Source organism: Psittacula echo (assembly GCF_963264785.1).
Source record: "Psittacula echo genome assembly, chromosome: 7".
NCBI lineage: Eukaryota > Metazoa > Chordata > Aves > Psittaciformes > Psittacidae > Psittacula > Psittacula echo.
The window spans coordinates 6,864,935-6,882,950 of NC_137740.1; the positions used below are offsets into that span (position 1 = coordinate 6,864,935).

At 43.4% G+C, this 18,016-nt stretch overlaps 1 protein-coding gene across 1 annotated transcript in view; it reads left to right on the forward strand.

Moving 5' to 3' along the window:
• Positions 1-18,016, forward strand: part of LRP8 (LDL receptor related protein 8) — a gene marked incomplete at both ends in the record, with an annotated part of 192,680 nt that overhangs the window by 108,009 nt on the left and 66,655 nt on the right. Inside the window, one exon of the mRNA XM_080623351.1 lies at positions 11,253-11,375. Coding sequence (XP_080479477.1) covers positions 11,253-11,375 — 123 coding nt within the window. The remainder of the gene's footprint in view (positions 1-11,252; positions 11,376-18,016) is intronic.

Sequence of the window (18,016 nt, forward strand, 5' to 3'; positions counted from 1 at the left end):
GCTGTTCAGTCTGAAACGATGCTGGCTTTGGAGACGTTTCTGAAAATGCTTTTGTGTGCAATCCCTTAGAATTCCCAGAGCTCTGATTCAGTGGTCTTAAAAAGCAAGATTCTTGGCAAATTAGTCATTGGATGCAATTCAAGTCTCCTTTACAGAGCGGCTAACAGAGCTGGAGAAGAGGTATCTTCACAGGTACATGCATGGGGACATCTGTGGCCCTGGTCTGTCTAAAGATCATTAAGAACTAGGGTCTGAGTTTCCTTTTTATTATCTGGACATTCTGTGTTGTTACCCAGTTAATTCAATGCAAGCTCCTATGTCATACATATTGTTATGACATAAAATGCTTTTCAGTAGTGTTTATTATGGCACAGGAGTTTCCTGTGTGTATTGTTTCTGCTGGGGCACACCAATTACTACTTTCTATTTTCCATTTCTGAAGTCTGAAGCAGTTAAAGCATTTGGGATAATGGTCAGAAAATAGAACTTCTTCTAATAATTCTACAAAGCAAATTTATTCTGAAATGTGCTATAATTGAACTGAAAACAAAGCAAATGAGAAAGAGGATAAAGCTGAAAACAATGGATTAAGTCTTTAGAAAAATCCCCACTCCTTTTATTGCTATTGACTCTTCATTCTTCCATGACTGTGCAGTGGGTATTTTAATTGTAGTATTTTAGCTTCCCAGAAAAGAAAACCATGGTACATGGGGTGTTTTAACCGAATAGAGCATTTCTTGCATTTTTCACCCTGCAATGTATTGATTAAAGTAGGAACAGGAGACCAAGAGCAAACATTGATCCAGCGTTAAGCAACTGGACCATGTATAGAAGTGACATCAACTGCAGTGCTGCTTCTAAAGAGAAATAATAAATAAATGCAGCAGAAGCAAGCAGAGAAACAGCTTCATTTCACTTGCTGTTGGCTCCACACAGGATGCTCAGGTGTGGTACTACACATGTAATTCCCTAATCGGGAGCACAGACCCGTGTTGCCTTTCCCTACTGGCCACCCACATGTACTTGTGCACAGAACCGACGATATCTGCCTAGTCATCCTGGATCTGCTGTCTGCTGCTCTTGTCCCCTCTGCCTATTTCCTACCAACAGAAAGCCACCCAGAGGATTGAGTCTTCGAGATTTAGGTCGTCAATCCTGATTCTTGAAGAGCCTTTGCTGCTTTTCCTTTTTACCCTTTTGTTTTATTAGAGGTTGAGTTTTGCATTGAGTTCTGCTGAGTTTCCAGTATGACATTAAGTTTGGATCATTTATATTACAGATCAGAGATACCTGGGCTGTTGGCAGCTGACACGTTTTGGAGACTATATAATGTTTGTTCATAGGAATGTCCTATTTGCATGCTTTACCATGCTTACGCACACAGAGCTCACAGGTGTAAATCTCAGGTTCCTGTTTTCCCACACAGTTGTAGTAACAGTGTTCAGCCTGGACCCACGCCAAGTCCTGCAAAACAGGGTTTTAATGGTATATATTTCTCTTCCCGCTGTTTTAAGGCTGAGCTGAAGAGGAAGTGACTTTGCCTGCAGTTTTGGGGGCTCCCGGTGTGTAATTGCAGTGCTCTGCTTTCAGTTGCAAAGGTGGCTGAAAGGTGGAATCGCTGCTGCTTCCAGCAGATGTGGTTTATGCTCCCTCAGCCCATGTTGGCCAAGTGACCTGGGCTGCAAAACACTCACACAGCTGTGAAAGACTCCTCCAGTGAGGTGGCAAATGTGCTGCCAGGGGTTGAGGGTAGCCAGAAATGCCCGATTTTAACCCCAAAGACAGTGTAGATCAAGCACCTGCTGAGAGAGTGTGACGTGGGCTTGTCGTGACTGTGTCTACACAGAGTTTGGGACTCCTGGGTTTATCTCCTGCTGCAAACTTGACTTGCAGCAACTTAGCATGAAATTCTGCTGAAGGTGCCATGTTTTGGTTTGGTGTACTTTAACCTCACTAAATTCAGGCAATGAGAACTTAAATACTGTGTCCGAGATGTGAAAGGCAACTTCTACAACATGATGTTTCATCTATAAACTCCAGTGTTGTAGTGTTTTGGTGTGACAGCATAGCCCAGGCAAGGAAAAATACTTCAGGCTTTGAGGATGTTCTTTGCTATCCTTTCCACTGGTCTTGGAGATTTTCTTACCACCAGCTAACACCAATCAGAGCAGAAATTTTTCTGTATAAGGAGGCTCTCCTGTTCATAGAATGGTTTGGGTTGGAAGGGACCTTAAAGCTCATCCAGTTCCAACTCCCTGCCATAGGCTGGGACACCTTCCACTAGAGCAGCTTGCTCCAAGCCCCTGTGTCCAACCTGGCCTTGAACACTGCCAGGGATGGGGCAGCCACAGCTTCTCTGGGCACCCTGTGCCAGCGCCTCAGCACCCTCATGGTAAAGAATTTTTTCCTTGTATTCCTTCTCAGCATCACCTAGTGGAAGGAGCTGTATTTACATGTCTTAGCCTCTTCCTTTCTCTCCTTTTCTGAATAACTGGAGACCAATTTACCCTTAAAGTGTTCTCACTTCTCTGTGCAGGAACATCGTTGTATCTCTGTGACCATCCTATGGAACTTACAGGTGCTTCCTTGAGGCACGTACCTGACTTAAGCTGAGGGTTATAAAGCCTAGATGGAAAATAAACATCGTGTAGTGTCATGAAAACATCTGTGTCCCTATTTTGCACAGAGACCGCTGAGGCTAATAATTATTCATAGACTTTGGTGATGTTTCATCGGGGTAGAATATGGCCCCTAGTGTTTAATTCTCAGAAATAGAATAATGTCAAGTGCCTCTTGAGGAGTAGCAGGTGTCCTTCACTGTGAGATAACATACGTGTAGGTGCCACCCAAGAGCTTGTGTCTTGCAACAATGTCTTGCTGCTTGTTAAAAGGAAGCAAAACAAAACTGAGAGCAGGCAGACAAAGCTGGCAATTCTGTCAGCAGAAGTCAGTGCAGATGAGCTTTAGTCAAAGAAATATTTAGAAACAAACTGGAGACTCGGAGCATACCAAATCCTCTGAAGAGGTCGTGACTGCAGCAATATGGAGTTCTGGAAACACGTTCAGCTTCCACGGCAGAGTGATGGCTGCTCTTTTCCATAAAGAGGAAATTCTGGCTTGAGACTAAGATAACCGCAGTGGCAGATGTGGCTGAAGGATGTGAGTCAGAACCTTGGCCGTGCCATGGATTTGCGGCATGACTTCTGGTGTGGTGTTTAATGTGTCTGTGTCCATGTACCTGTAACTGAGGACATGCATGACTTGTGCTTTTGAGGTTCTTAGATCTGTGCGAGAGGAGCTTTCTGATAGTCCTTTCATACAGTGCTACCTTGAATAAACTTTATTGTAATAAAAATGTCCCTTTCTGAGCCTGACCCTCTCTGTATGCTTGCCACCCTCCTCATCACTGCTGCTGCTGTGTGAGGATGTCAGTGAGGTTTTGACAGTGGGCATGTTTTGACACTGAGTGGCAGGGACTTCTTCACACCTGACAACTTGCCACATCGCCCTAAGGTTGATTGGTGGCACCCAGAGGTGACTGCAGGCTGGACAGGCTTGTCAGCATATTTCTGAGCAGAGCTGGGAGTGTATATATGATGCTAGTAGGAAAAATTCTTCTTTCTTTGCTCCTTCCTCTCCAGAAGGACGTGATTCTCCCATTTCAGGTAGAATGGTGGAGGAGAGAGGTTGATTTTTGTATGGGTTTGTTGCTTGATTGTTTGTTCTTTAAAACTCCAGAGACTTGAACACCGAGGTGATGCAGGTTCCTGCAGAGTAGCAATGAGAAAACTGTCACAGAGCCTGGGTTTGTACAGCTTAAAAGATCACTGATGTTTTATGAGTGGATCTTAAGAAAACCTGAGCAAGCTGAAGGAAGAATGGAGGGAGCAGATGTTGGAGGGAGCCTTGCCCGGAGCAGTGTGGAGCGTGTTCCTCTGAAGTGAGGCAGTGCCTGAGCTCTGCCCGTGCAGTTCCCAGCTGCGAAGCCCCCCAAGCCAGAGCCCCAGAGCCCTGCCTAAGCCTTTGAACTCCAAAGGAGAGCTTACCTTGAAGACCCACATAGTGAGTTTTACAGATGCCTGCTGTCCTTGAAGGAGCGCACCAACACAAATGGTCATTTTGTCTGTGGATTCTCTTCTGAAATTCCTGCTTTTCCTACTGGTGAACCATAGTGTGTAGGAACAAACCCTGCATTCATTAAACCAACTTGTATGTTAGGCAAAAAACAGAGCACCTTTTGAGCATACAGCCCCTTCTTGAAGTCTGAAATGACAGCAGCAGCCTGTGAAAAATTTATTAGGCTTTGCCTTGATTACATGAGTGAGCTTAGCAATGAAGGCACGTGATTGTTGGTTGAAGTCAGTTTAATTTCATACACAAAACCAAATGTTGTTTCAGTGTTCTCTGCTTTCCATAGCTTGTAATTAGGTGCTGCCATTTTCCTCGCGTTAAACTCGGTGTTATATATGAAATGCTGAAAAGGTATTTAAATAATTCTAATTAATAGGCTTACATGTATTACCATTTAAATGCACAAAGGTTGATACCTTTGATGTTACTGAAAAATCACATCTCTTCTTTAATTGATCTGATCGATCAGAGGGGCTATTTTAGGCTCAGTAGCTTCATGTTTTGGTTACTGTGATAGCAGCTTCAAACAGTCCCAAACCCTCTGACTGGGCTTCTCTCAACTGAGTGTTGTTTTCTGGGGCTGGTTCAGGGGGTCTTGGGGAGAAGGCTCTTTAAAATGTGTTTCTTATGTATGAAGTATCAAAGAGCCTGTGGTCTGTGTCTGAGCACTGTCTGTTTTAGGTGATCTGATTCATCTTGCTTTAGAAATGTAATAGCCTGCTGGGATGGCAGTGCGAAAAAAAAGAAGGTGGCCAGATTCAGAGAGTGTTTAAATATTCCCTTTTGTTGCTTCAAGGTGTCTTTAGCTGTCTGAAAACTGAAAGGACTCGACAATCCACATCTGCTAGGATTTCCTGACATTTCAGCTCTTGGATCTTTGCTGCTGCTGTTTGTAGGGACTTCCTATGCCAAGGACTTGGCAGCGAGGTGCTGCCAGCTCCCAGTGCCCAGTGTTTGGGTGCCTAAGAAGAGGCAGCTGGCCATTGTCAGGAATGGAGTGCTCTTTGCCCACCTACTGTGACCAGGAACCCACACCAGGGTGGATTGTCCTACACAACATTACGCTTCCTCCTTTGCAAAATCAATACCATGTTAGTTAGCAAAGAGAAGATGGGCTGAGAGAGCTGGGCTTGTTCAGCCTGGAGAAGAGAAGGCTCCGGGGAGACCTTAGAGCAGCTCCAGTGCCAAAAGGGACTGCAAGAAATCTTGAGAGGGACTTTTCACAAGGGTCTGCAGGGACAGGACAAGGGGAATGGCTTTAACCTGCCAGAGGGGAGATTGAGATGAGCTCTTAGGCAGAAGCTCTTCCCTGTGAGGGTGCTGAGGCGCTGGCACAGGGTGCCCAGAGAAGCTGTGGCTGCCCCATCCCTGGCAGTGTTCAAGGCCAGGTTGGACACAGGGGCTTGGAGCACCCTGCTCTAGTGGAAGGTGTCCTTGCCCGTGGCAGGGGGTTGGAACTGAGTGAGCTTTGAGGTTATAAACTGAAGATGACTGTTTGCTATCAAGTTTTGTATAGTCCAGAATCTTTCTTAAGAGCCGAATAACTCACCCAGCCTCTATTTTTCTCTTAGTAAGCAGAAAACCACCTTGGGCCAAGCAAATGATTCAGCTGGGGTGTATTTTGCTCGCTGGGAGACTGGATTGTGGTCCTTAGGAAGTGCAGAGTGAGCCATAGTAATGATGTATTTTGTTCTGGGAGGAGGCAGCTTGTGTCCTGTGTTACACTGCAAGCTGCAGTTGCCCCCTCTCGGGGCTGACTGATGGTGATGGTCTGTGTTAAGTGTCTGAACTCGTGATGCTGCTTTTCCTTCCTCTCATGTGGAGGCTTGTCAGTGTCTCTGATATGTCACTGATCAAAGGCACCATTGAAGTTTCCCAACATGAAATGAAGACCCTGTTTTCTGAATTTCAATTTCTCTTTCTGGCCTACCATCCTCTTCCCATTCTCACATCCTACAGGGTTGTGCTATTTTACAGCTGCAGAAGGATCACAGCAAAACTTTCATTGTGTGGCCTTTATTTTATTTGCTTTCTACAGTGGCATAGTTGAAACTAATTTCTGCAAGAAGACTGAATAGTGGCTGCAAATGAGAACAGATACAGTTTGATAGTAGGTCTGGTGTTGATTCAGAAGTTAAAATAGGAGCTGTGTAAAGGAATAGCAGAAAAAATGAAACCAGTTTTCAATGGGTTTGGTGTCTGCAGGTTTTGGTCATTTGTGTTTTAATCCCTAGCTGCCTTCCTCCCTCCGCAGCAAACCTACCTGGGGTAGGAGGTGCAGAAGCTGCACAGCCCCAGCTGGCTGGTGACACGTGCCATAGACCAGTCCAATGGCTGCTTTCTGCCCTCCTTTCCCTCTGTGGAGCTGTAATTTTGATTGTTCTCTATTCAGCTACCAATTTTATGGAACTTGGAGGTGCAGGCTTATTTTCCACATCTTTCCCTCGTTTCAAAATAGGTGGAAATTGGCAAGCGGTTACTGGGAAGGGAATATGGGGATAGAGCACAGTCTGCAGGGTCTTTGTGTGTTAACGCTCAAGAATACTCGTATCAGCCTGGTTTTTTGTCTGGAAACACAACCTGGGGTTTGAATGAAACCCTTAATCTAAAAATCCTGTGTTTAGAGTCTGTTATTGCTACACAGGGGTTTATTCACTTGGGGGATCTTTATTATAACTGTCCTTCACAAGTTGTAATCCAAAAACGTGCTTTGTGTGTCCTTCTACATCACTGCTGCTGTTGAACAGCTACAGCTTTGCTCACAGAACTGTGGGTGATAAGAGAGGAAATGTGTTCACTGTGCTTTTCACACTGAAATTAGCAAACTATGAAATTATTGTAGAGTGGTGTGTTGCTTAGTGTTACAGATGTGCAAAATGGTAAACAAGAGGTATGAATTGGAAATGGAATCACAGGTCCTGGTATTTTATAAAGAGTAACTATAAAGATGTTCTTGCCCCATAAAGCCTCTAGAACTGAGGCAAAAGTTAAGTGAGCTTAAATAGGCTTGTGAGGGCGGTGTAAAGATGTTGGGGTTTATGAGAAAGAGGAAGAAAGAATAAATCCTGGACCTTTCATTTAGGTTCAGATACCTTTTTGGCTTTAGAGTCAGGGATCTGACCTTTCAGAGAGGTGTTTTTAGGAGCTAGAAGTCACATTTAGATCATGCAGGCTCTGCTCACAGGCAGTACAAGATTTGCTCCTTTCTTTATATGTTTATTTCCTCCAGTCCAATTACACGTATCCCCAGTGATTACTTTTTTATGAATTCCCTCTATAAATGTTCATATTCTAAACCAGTCACCCTGGGAACCCTGCTTTTAATTTGCTGCAGGGATGAACCTGAATCCTCAGTTGCAGTTTCAGGGTAAAGGGATGTGAGTAATGAAAGGAAAAGGATGTTTTGCAGAATGAGTGACTGTTGCTTTGATGCAGCTCAGTTAACATTCAGCATGCTGGGGTATTTTTCTGTCATAGCAGGATAAAGCTGAACCCTTTTTTCCCCTCCTTGACTTTCTTCCTGGGTGAAGAGAAGCAGGAAGGACTTCTTTGACCAAGCCTTCCTTTGGAAAGTCCATGTTCGCCAGGCACTGACTTCCACCCTGGAGTTCCCAACATATCTGTCCAGCTGCTTATGTGGGAAAGGAAAAAGCAGGTACCATAGGCAAATCAAGCAAGAGTCAAAAGAAAGGCAGTCTCTTTGGTGTCACTCTGCATCTGAGCAGGGGAGAAGATGAAAGGCTCTGTGTACGCTTCAGTAGCCGCCTCTTTTCTTGTTCCAGGTATCAGTTTGCCCCCCCCCCCAAGGAGCAGAGGCACAGGGATGCTGTGACTACTGACTTGTTTGTTTATGTTCATTGGGAAGAGACATGGGAACGGAGCTGCCTGGGCTGCTTACGGCAAAGGAAATGGATCTCAGGGGAACAATTAATTTTGCTTGGCTATTTCTGAGCCAGGTGAAACCGTAAAATGAACCTGTGTCCTCCCCATTGTCTAAAAGGGATGTATTTATTTATTTTATATCTTAATGCACCACTGCCAGTTTATGATGTGAGCCTCAATGAAATTTTAATAGGGAATTGATAGAAGCAAGGTGTGTAACATGGGAGATTAATATAAAATGGTATCAGACTTGAAACAGCAAAAGGAGGAAAAAGACAGAGAGCTGATATTTTAATTAACTGCTCCCTGCCTGTGTTGTGATCCCAGAGACATGACGACTGAGTGCCAGAAGGTGAATCTGGTTGGAAATAAAGTGATTCCAGTCTTGTATTAGAGGTGAGAAATGAGACAGTGCGTCAGTGTTCTCGCAGTTTGAAGAATTCAGGTTGCTGATTGTAACACAAAGCAGAGTTTATTGGGATTAAGACAGTCTTCACGGCCATGCCCCAGTGTTTGGAGAGTAACAGTAGTATTAAAGAGTAACAAGTAAAATACAGTACATAAAATGTAAATAATAAAAAGAATAAAAATAATAATTGTAGAAGTAAATATAGTAATCAGAGGTTTGAGCTCCACCTCCTTTAATCCTGTTCCTTTTAGAGATTAGACAGCTTAGATTCAAACAAAGTACCAAATGCATTTGTATGCTGCTTATTTCTCTGGCACGGGGCTGTTGGACCTTCAGGTGGGCTTGTGGATGGGGATAAGACTCTCCATCTCAGCCACTGCTGAGGAGTGGCTTATGCCCAGCTTCATTTAGCAAAGAGGAGCTGCACTGGGGGAACACATTAACACCTTCCAAACGACACCCTGGGACTGGCAGTGATGCTGCTCTCCCCCTTTTGTGAATCCTGGCAATCTATTAATTGTGCTGCCGAGGAGCAGTGTCAGGGGAACAAAGCAATCAGTGCCACCATCTGCTGCGAGCAGGTTGGCCGTGGTGAAGGGGATGCCCGATGCTCCTCTCTGCAGCTGACCCCTTCACTCGTGCTTGCATCCATGTGTCCCGGAAATAACAGAGATCAGTCCTGGGCTGATGGAAAAGGAGGAGGTTTATATTGAGGTGGAAAAGTAGCTGTTTTGATCTCTAAAGAGTAAGTCAAAGGCTGATTTTCCTATGGAAAAAACAAGACATTAGGAAATTGAAAGAGCTAGTATAAAACTAAATACTCTTTAAAAATTAAGCTTCTTATGTCTCCATTATTATACTAGTCGCTGCTGTGCAGATGAAGATGTGATTGTTTCATTTGTAGTTGCCCTAACCATCCCCTGAGAACAGATACTATCACTTTACCCACTCAGTTTCACAGTGCTCCAACTTCAGTTACGCATGCATATCCCATCAGTATCTGGTCAGAGTTTCTGACTTTTAAGTACAACAAACTAATGAAACCAAATTTGCATTAAATACACCAAAAAGGATGCGTCATAAGCTGGTTTCACAAGTTTTGGATTTCTAACCAGAGATGTTCAAGAGGAAAGTTTTCCCCCTGATAACGGATGTGCAATGTCTTTGCAATGACTGGATTCTTAGCATGACTGGTCTTCTGTAAAACTCTTGGCCTATATAGGGTTGGGTTTTCTTCCCATATTTGTTCGTTTCTGGTTCTGAATACCTGAAAATTGTCTTCTCCGCCTCCCCAGAGTCTGGCTCATTTAGCAACAGAAGTGGAGTAAATGTGTGTTCTCTTTGTAAAGTGCATCCTAAGAGATTGTACAGCCACTTAGTGATGCTTTGCAGTGTGTTTCTGCTGGGTGCCTATTCAGGGAAGCTGTATGTTTTGTGTACTAGAAAGGGAGTACTTGGTTCTGACCATGTAGACATCTCCCGTACCTCACACAGTGATGCTTGTTTCCTGTGTATGCACATGAACAATATTTAATGTGTTCCCTCCCTGACAGCAGCACATCTAAGGAAGCAGAATAAAAGATCAATTTCTAGAGGCTTATTTGTATGTTTAATGCTTTGAAAATGTTTGCTGAAAGAAATACTGATGTAGGAATCATGTGTGCACGTGGCTTATATCAGACAATAGCTACAAAGCCCAAACCTCATCACGAAGGCAGGCAAGCAGATTGCTCAGCAAGGTTGTGCTGTCTCCATCTTGGAGTGATTTAAATCAGACTGGATAAAACAGAGTAACCCAGTCTGACCTCAGAGCTGACCCTGTCTTGAGCAGGAGGTTGGACTTGACCTTCTGAGATCCTTTACTACCTGAATTTTCCTGTGATCCTATTAGGTTGTGAGCAGCTTTGCAGAGGGTAGAAACAGTTGTTCTCACTGCCAACACTTCCCGGGTAAATTGGTCACCAACAAAGGTAGATACCAGTTAGCCACAAAGTCCTGCACTTCACAGGTGGTAACACTGAGCCTGAGCCATTGCTGATGACGGTATGGCTGTTCAATCCAGTTGCTAGCAGAAAATGCACTGAAGTCACCATTGCAAGAGCAGTGACTGACTGGTGGTCCCATCGACAGTGAGGCCACGGGCTGAAGAGGCCAGATATCTGTAGGCAGCTTTATTTTGCTGCAGTGGAAAGATGCTGACTAGTATTACAGGGCACTGGTGGTGCTGCGCCACTGGCACAGAGAAGTAGATCAATTAATTGCTTGAGCTCATGTCTTGCATCTTTTTCAAGCCCTAGATTAATGCAAACAAAGCAAAGAGTGTGGAGTGGTTGACATTTAATGAAATGATTTTTAGTGTCTGGAGGAGTGCTCTGTGATCATCTACTATGGTGACAGATGTACTTCAAAGTCACGAATAGATTGCACAGATAAAAACATTGTTATTTAGGTTATAGTACTCCGAAGGTGAGAGTTGTCTGTCTTACCTGTCTGTAAATTATGCAGCACACTTTCAGTTGCATGTAGGCAGCAGCCCTTTTGTAGCAAAAGCCTTAGAAAAATGTTTTGAAAAAGAATATCTTTGATTTTTGAATGTCTGGAAAAAGACATAAGGAGTGAATCCATGTTAAATAATGGAGGGGTAAGAGCTCTAGTGAGAAGTGCCCATCTTTGATACCTGTTGGACTCTGTCATGAAGAATCAATGTTGAATGTGAAATGAATCCTCTCAATGCAGAGCCTTCAGTATTATCCTTCTGGGGTTGGATGCAATGGAGCTCTTCTGCACTGCTACATTCATGCCAAGTAATGTATTTTATTTTCCCTTGCAGCAAAGAAAACTTGTGCTGAGTCAGATTTCACTTGTGACAACGGCCACTGCATCCCAGCCAGGTGGAAATGTGATGGTGAAGAAGAATGTCCTGATGGATCAGATGAATCAGAAGCAGCATGCAGTGAGTAGCGCAGAGAAGTGATGGTACATACACCGTCACTTCTCAGACACGATGTCTCATCAAAGTATAGAGAAACTGGAGGTGTTATTCCCAGCACTTACAGGAGGATCTGTCAACCTTTGCTTCTATTAGAACAGAAATGAAAGACACAGGATTCGGGTCATTCAAATCACATGGTTTCCAAACTTAAAAAATGTACGAGTTTTCTGGACTATGATACAGGCAGCACTATCTACTATCTATCTAGAGTGTTTGTGTCTGTAACAGGGTTCAAAACATCTTTGGCTCTGTTAAGTTTATCTGGTTGTAGTGCTCATGATCAGCAGCAGTGCATGAAGATTCGCAGTCACCTGGGATCAGGCCTTTTGGAATCTCAGATTTGTAGTGTTCTGCGTAGTAGCATACTGGGATTTATCATCAGTGCAGACAGCACTTCTGTCATAAGAGAGGAACTTCGCAATGTTAGAACATTGCTCAATTTTAATTGGTTTTGCCTCTGAGAACAAATGAAGAAGAAAGTAGCAGATGAAAGATGATGTAAAATAACTGAAACTGAGAATAAGTATGACAGATGTTAACTGCAGGTAACACCTTTTAAAACCCCATTGATTCAGTAAGTAAAAGAATATGCTTCGTTTTCATGTAGCACATATAATCTTGTTCTTTTGACTCTCTGAGGAGGTCCATTTGTGCTCCGTTGTTCTAGGACTCTGAGGGGTTGTCTGATGTTGAATTGAAGGGAATCCCAGGAGTATTTTAATGAAAACACTAACTAATATGCAGACTTCTATTTGTGTGCTTTCTTATGCCTGCGGATTTGTTCTTGGGCAGACCAAGAAACTAGTACAACGTATTCTATTGAATTTCCAGTCATGTACTTCACAAATATATTCCCATGAGTCTCAAGAGTGTTGGAGGAAGTATTTTATTGGATTTCACCAGAACAGGGCACATAAAGGACTTAAAAATTAACCATACTTTCATTTTTAAGCCTAGTACTAGTCCTGCTTTCCCCCTAATTAAGGAAGATGAATGTGCTTCTCTTGCATAAAATAGAGTCCTTTTTGCAGCCATATACAGGCTACAGGGGAAAAAAAATCTCTTCAGTAACTACATTAACATATTTATGTTCTGTAGTTGTTGGTCTTTCACCCTGCATCCTTCTTAGTCAAAAGCCATCTTATTAATGTTACTTCCACTACCTGATGGTCTGGAGGGGGGCTGAATAAATAAGTTCCATTCTCTGCAGTCCTTGTCTAAATCTCTCATCAGATGCCATAGCATGAACTGTGTATAGGCCATGCAATGCTGAGACCACTGACAACTTCCTGTACTCATCTTCCTTTCCTTTTATTTCATCTTCTGTTTTCCCTCCCACTTATTTCATCCTCTGTGGACATGGGGCTCTCTGGGAGTCTCCAGGGAGATCTTACAGCAGCTTCCACGACCTAAAGGGGCTGACAAGAAAGCCAGAGAGGGACATTTTACAAGGGCCTGTAGGGACAGGATAAGGGGGAATGACTTTAAACTAACAGAGGGGAGATGGAGATGAGATCTTAGGCAGAAGCTCTTCCCTGACACTGGCACAGGAGAAACTGTGGCTGCCCCATCCCTGGCAGTGTTCAAGGCCAGGTTGGACACAGGGGCTTGGAGCAGCCTGGTCTAGTGGAAGGTGTCCCTGCCAGTGACAGAAGGTTGGAACTGGATGAGCCTTAAGGGTCCCTTCCAACCCAAACCATTCTATGATTCATTGTACGTTTAAAACTTAAGTATTGAAAAGATGCATGAACTCATGTCTCGATGTTCACATGAGAGTTGATACAAGCCTGTGTCTTGACTTGTGGCTAGCTCACAGGAAAAACCAGTGTTTCTGTCTCTACCAATTAAAAGCTTGCCTGCAAATCTTCAAGATATCTGCAAGTAGAATTTTGGAACTTTACTTGTTTTATAGGATTATTCAGATCTGAAGTTCACACTTAATCCGATGAAGATCGCGTAGTTTTAATCTTATGACTGTTGATAGCTATAGGCTTTAACTTGCATGCTCAGGACATTCTTTCCAGATGTTTTGTATCTTGTGAATGTATGTATCATCTTAAAGGCTGATCCAATCTGCTCTGTGGGGAAACAGAATCAACTTGGTAATGTATAAGCACAGTGCTGGTTGTGGGGTTATAATTCACATATGTCTGTAAGACTTCAACCACACTGGTCAAGACAGCAGAGAGTTACAAACCTGGTAGGCTATTACACAAGAAACTGGGGTGTTAGGCTTTGCTTTTAATTTGTACCCTTAATTTAAAAGGCCTAGCTCTTTGTGTGTGTAAATGTTAGTTAAGGGCAAAGAAGAGGCCATAATCACAGACAGAAAATGTAGTGAGAGGTAAAATGTGTAGTTGGATATTCTTGTATGGTTCCTCCTTCCAGTCCCATTTTGTTTCTCCCCGATGAAAACAAGGCTGAACTTTCTCCCTGTGCCTGAGGAGTGACTGCAGGCACCCATGACTGGTTTTCCTGCACAGCCCTTTGGAGGAGCCTACACTGCAGTTTCCTTAGGGAATGAGCAGGTTGGGAAATAGAGATTTCTTACCTCTGCCAAGATCAAACTGCTTTCTAAAATCAGGTTTTTTCAGACAGGTCACGTAATTGCCAGCACCTCTGCCAGGATCTAGGGTTATTCCTCAGTTAATGCAACACTTGGACATTGTCCGTGGTCCTTTCAAACAAGGGAGGTTAAGAGCACTGATAATGCTGACTGTTGCATTTTTAGGAGTATTTCCATCTCAGAATGTGATGAAAACAAGGCAGTTCCTCTCAGCCTATAGGCACCTGCTAAATGGCTTTTTATTTTCTGAATGCTCTTGTGGTGTGTTTTTTAAATACGTGTTGTGCTCTCTTGTTGGTAGGTAGAGATGTTGTGTCCCCACCTCTAATGCTCGGTTAAAGGTAACAGTTTATAGTAATCTTTTAATAACCCTGCTGCAAAGCCTGAACAGTATTTGGCTTTTCCTGTTTCCCAGATCACTGAAGTTACTCAGCTTTGTACCTAATAATATCCTCTCTAGGGCTCCCAGGTGTTGAGGACAGCATGACCTCTCTCCCATCGGATGGGTGAGGCAGCATCCCAGCTGCCTGACTTCTCTTGGACCTGGATGTGTGGGCCTTTTTCTGCTATTCATGAAATTTTTGCTTTTTTTTTGTAGCCTGCATTTTCCTCAAGCCGCTGAATGTGGCTGAGAGTGGCAGTGTAAGGGGATCTTTCAAGTTCAGCTGAATGCTCAACTGACAAAGCCTATAGGATTTCTTCCTGTTGTGGGTTTTGGTACTAGCTAAAGGTTGATTAATTTCTAGGATGGGCTCATTTTGGAGAAGATGGTTATCCAGGCTTTTGGTTTGAAATTGGTTTTGGTAAGAAAATGCTTACATTTACTCCTTTTTCTTTGAGCTGGATCCTTAATCTAAACATACTCTCATATCCATAGGTTGGCCTAAGTGAATTATTCATGTAGCATGTGAGTGTCACCACTAAACCTCGGTGTTCTGCCATCTGTCAGTTTTTCAGTGTTATTATCTGGCTGCTGAATTTATTTTGTCTCATTTATATTAAGGTTTCAAAGAAATGTGTCCCCCTCTTCTGTGAGCTGATCTATTCAGGGGCATCTTGTGGGCTGGATCTGCTCTCTCTGGAGTCATCATCAGAAATACTGTTAGTCTGGGGGGGAGGTGTGTTTTGTTATGGTTTTTGTTTCTGTGTGGAAGCAGAATGAGCCCCTAAATCAAGAGAAGCAAAACCATGTGAACTCAGAAATTAGTGCTGTCTACATGGGGTGGAAGGGACTGAATTTATCATTCAAGAAGTTGTGTTTGATTGAAGCTGGGGTGGGAGAAGAGGGAGGAGGAATTTAATATTGAAGAGAAGAAAGTTCTTTTGCGAAACACAGTAAATGAAAAGAAATAGGATGATGGGTGGGAGGGAACAAAAAAACCACCATTTAGCTGTGCTGCAGTGGCGCTGCTGGTAGGAAAGGAGAAGAGTTTGTAGTTGGCCCTGCCAGCTTCCAGCCTCATCTTCTATCACAAAGCCTCTATAGATTCAGCAATTGCCTGTACTAGGCCTCTGTTTGGGAGAGGTTGGCTGCTGGTACACAAAGCAAATGAACCACATTGGCTTTGCAGGATACATGCCAGAAAGGGAAGAAACAGGCTTGTCCTCCTGTTTGACATCAGCCATTGCTGCTTCTCCCTGCCTGCCGAGAGGGAGAGCCTTGTGGATGCAGAACTGCTGCTGCTGGAAGGTGCTCTGAAACAAAAATGGATTTCATCTTCCTTGTGCCAGCTTGTTAGCATGCAAGGAGCTCCCCACAGATCGTTTAAAAGGATAGCCAAGCATGTGGAAGTGGCGGGAGTCGAGTTAGTGCCTCTGTCAGCCCAATGCCTGCAGCTCACATGTACCTCACCAGCAGCTGTTTTGGGATACAGAAATACTTTTGACCTCAGAGTAGGCTCGAATGCTGAGGATCTGATAACTGTTTGCTGCAAGGTTATGCAGCAGCAGGCCCCTGGCAACTGCAGGAGGTTTTTAGTAGCCTACATGTACTGTCTCATTGTGGAGGCCACCATGGCCAGAGCCCTGACCTTAGTCTTCATTGCTCTCACTAAAAACAATCCAGCGTGGCTTGGTGATCACCCTGGAGCTGTGGTGCAGCCACTGCTGATATACACAGGCATTGCTTATGCATATGAAAAGATTCCTCACCTTTTCCTATCTAGTTTCTTGAAGCTGAGAGAGGGGGAAGGGAAGTAATTTTCTTACTGAGCTAAAAAAGACCTCCAGCAAAATGAATGTTACCCACCTAATGCTGTTCCAGCACAGGTACTGAATCCTTCTGGTTTTTACAAGAAGGAAATGTTAAATTTCCCTCTGAAGTATTTTGATTATTTAACCAGAGACTAAAACAAAAAATATCTCTAGAGAAGAATAAGAACAAATGCTAACAAACAGTAACAGCACTGATGGGAACACAAATTAAAGGGATGGAGCAAGTGAAAATCTAAGCTGGCAAACTCTTGCCTTAGGACACTGTATATATAATGAGATCGAGGAATGCAGGCAGCATAAACTCACCACTTATTTCTCTATCAGATATGTGACATTCTCCTAGTTAAGAGCAGAAATTATTATACAGGAAAGTATAGTAGGATGTTATGAGGGGAAAAAAAAAAAAAGGAAGGGGAAACCTGAATTCATATTGCATTTAATAGGGTGGTTTGCAGCAGTCCTGGAAATAGATTTTTAAATGGAGATGGAATATAAAATCAAACCCTGAGCATTGGTTTGAAATACCATAGCAATGCTTTTTTATTTTGTAGTGCATGTCACGAGTTGTTCAGAGAAATGTATCCAAACTTGACAGTTATGTTTTTAATGGGTATTTTCCATGGTTTTAGGCGCTTTGTGTGCTGCTGCTGTGTATGCTGAGCTCTCACTGTGGTGATCAGGTCTGTCCTCATTGTCTGATAAGTTGCCCAAATGCGAAATCCTGTAATTATTGGTGGTGTTGATGGTATTGCTCACCCCCAAATGCACAGTTCTTTCTTACCTCTACGTTCACCCCTAAGGATATTACATCTCTGTTACTCTTTGATACAGATCTCCTGCATGACTGAGTTTGGTGACATTACTGTGCTTTTGTGGAAGGTGAATTAATATACTATTCCCTTCTTCCCTGCCTGTGGAGAATTTATCCCGGAGAAGGATGGACTGTCTCCTTCAGGGCATCACATACACTGGCCCTTGAACTCCAAGCAGCAAAATCAAAAACTAGGTCAAATCAAGCTGTAGGACCTGGGGCTGTAACAAAGAGGATTTTTTTGCCTTGTTGTTTTGATGTGGGGTTTTTTTTCCCCAACGTGAAGAGCAGATCTGTTTGTACATATGTGATACGATGGTGGGGGATTGTAAATGCGGTAGAATGTGAAAATTAAAGACCATTCTGTTGGGTTAATTTGTTACAGATCATTCAGGCAACTGAAAAAGGTGATGGTAATGTCAGATGTACAGGTATGCATTTTGACAGTGCTCCTACTATGCTAATTGGCTATTGCCAGCATTAAATACAGCAGCTTTAATAGTGTTGTCAGTGTCCCTGGTGATCTGTTGGGATCCCTGCTGAATTACAGCAGCTGAGGACTGCTGTAAAACATCTGTAAAACAAGGACAAGATACAGGGTGAGGAAGCACTTCCACAGCTGCAGGATCCTCTCAGTGACAAAGCGCAAAAGAGGCAGTCTCATTTTCCAGATGCCCAGGCTGGTTTGTAAGGCTAATGGTGAAAGCTTGGATTTGTCAATGTGACCGAATGTATTGAGACAGAATAAAATTAAAAGAGCCATGATCATCTCTCCATGAAGTCATGGAATAACTTAAGATAGGCAGGACCTCTGGGGTCATTTAGTCCAATCCCCTGCTCAGAGGAGACCCCTGTCCTCATGTTTGACCACTCTTACTAATGAAAAAGAATCACTATTACCAGACTTTTCCTTTGTTGCAGCATGTCTGTCACCTCCCATCCTGTCACTGTGCAGCTCTGAGAAGAGTCTTGGCTCCATCATTCCTAGTCCCTCCCATTTCGTAGCTGAAG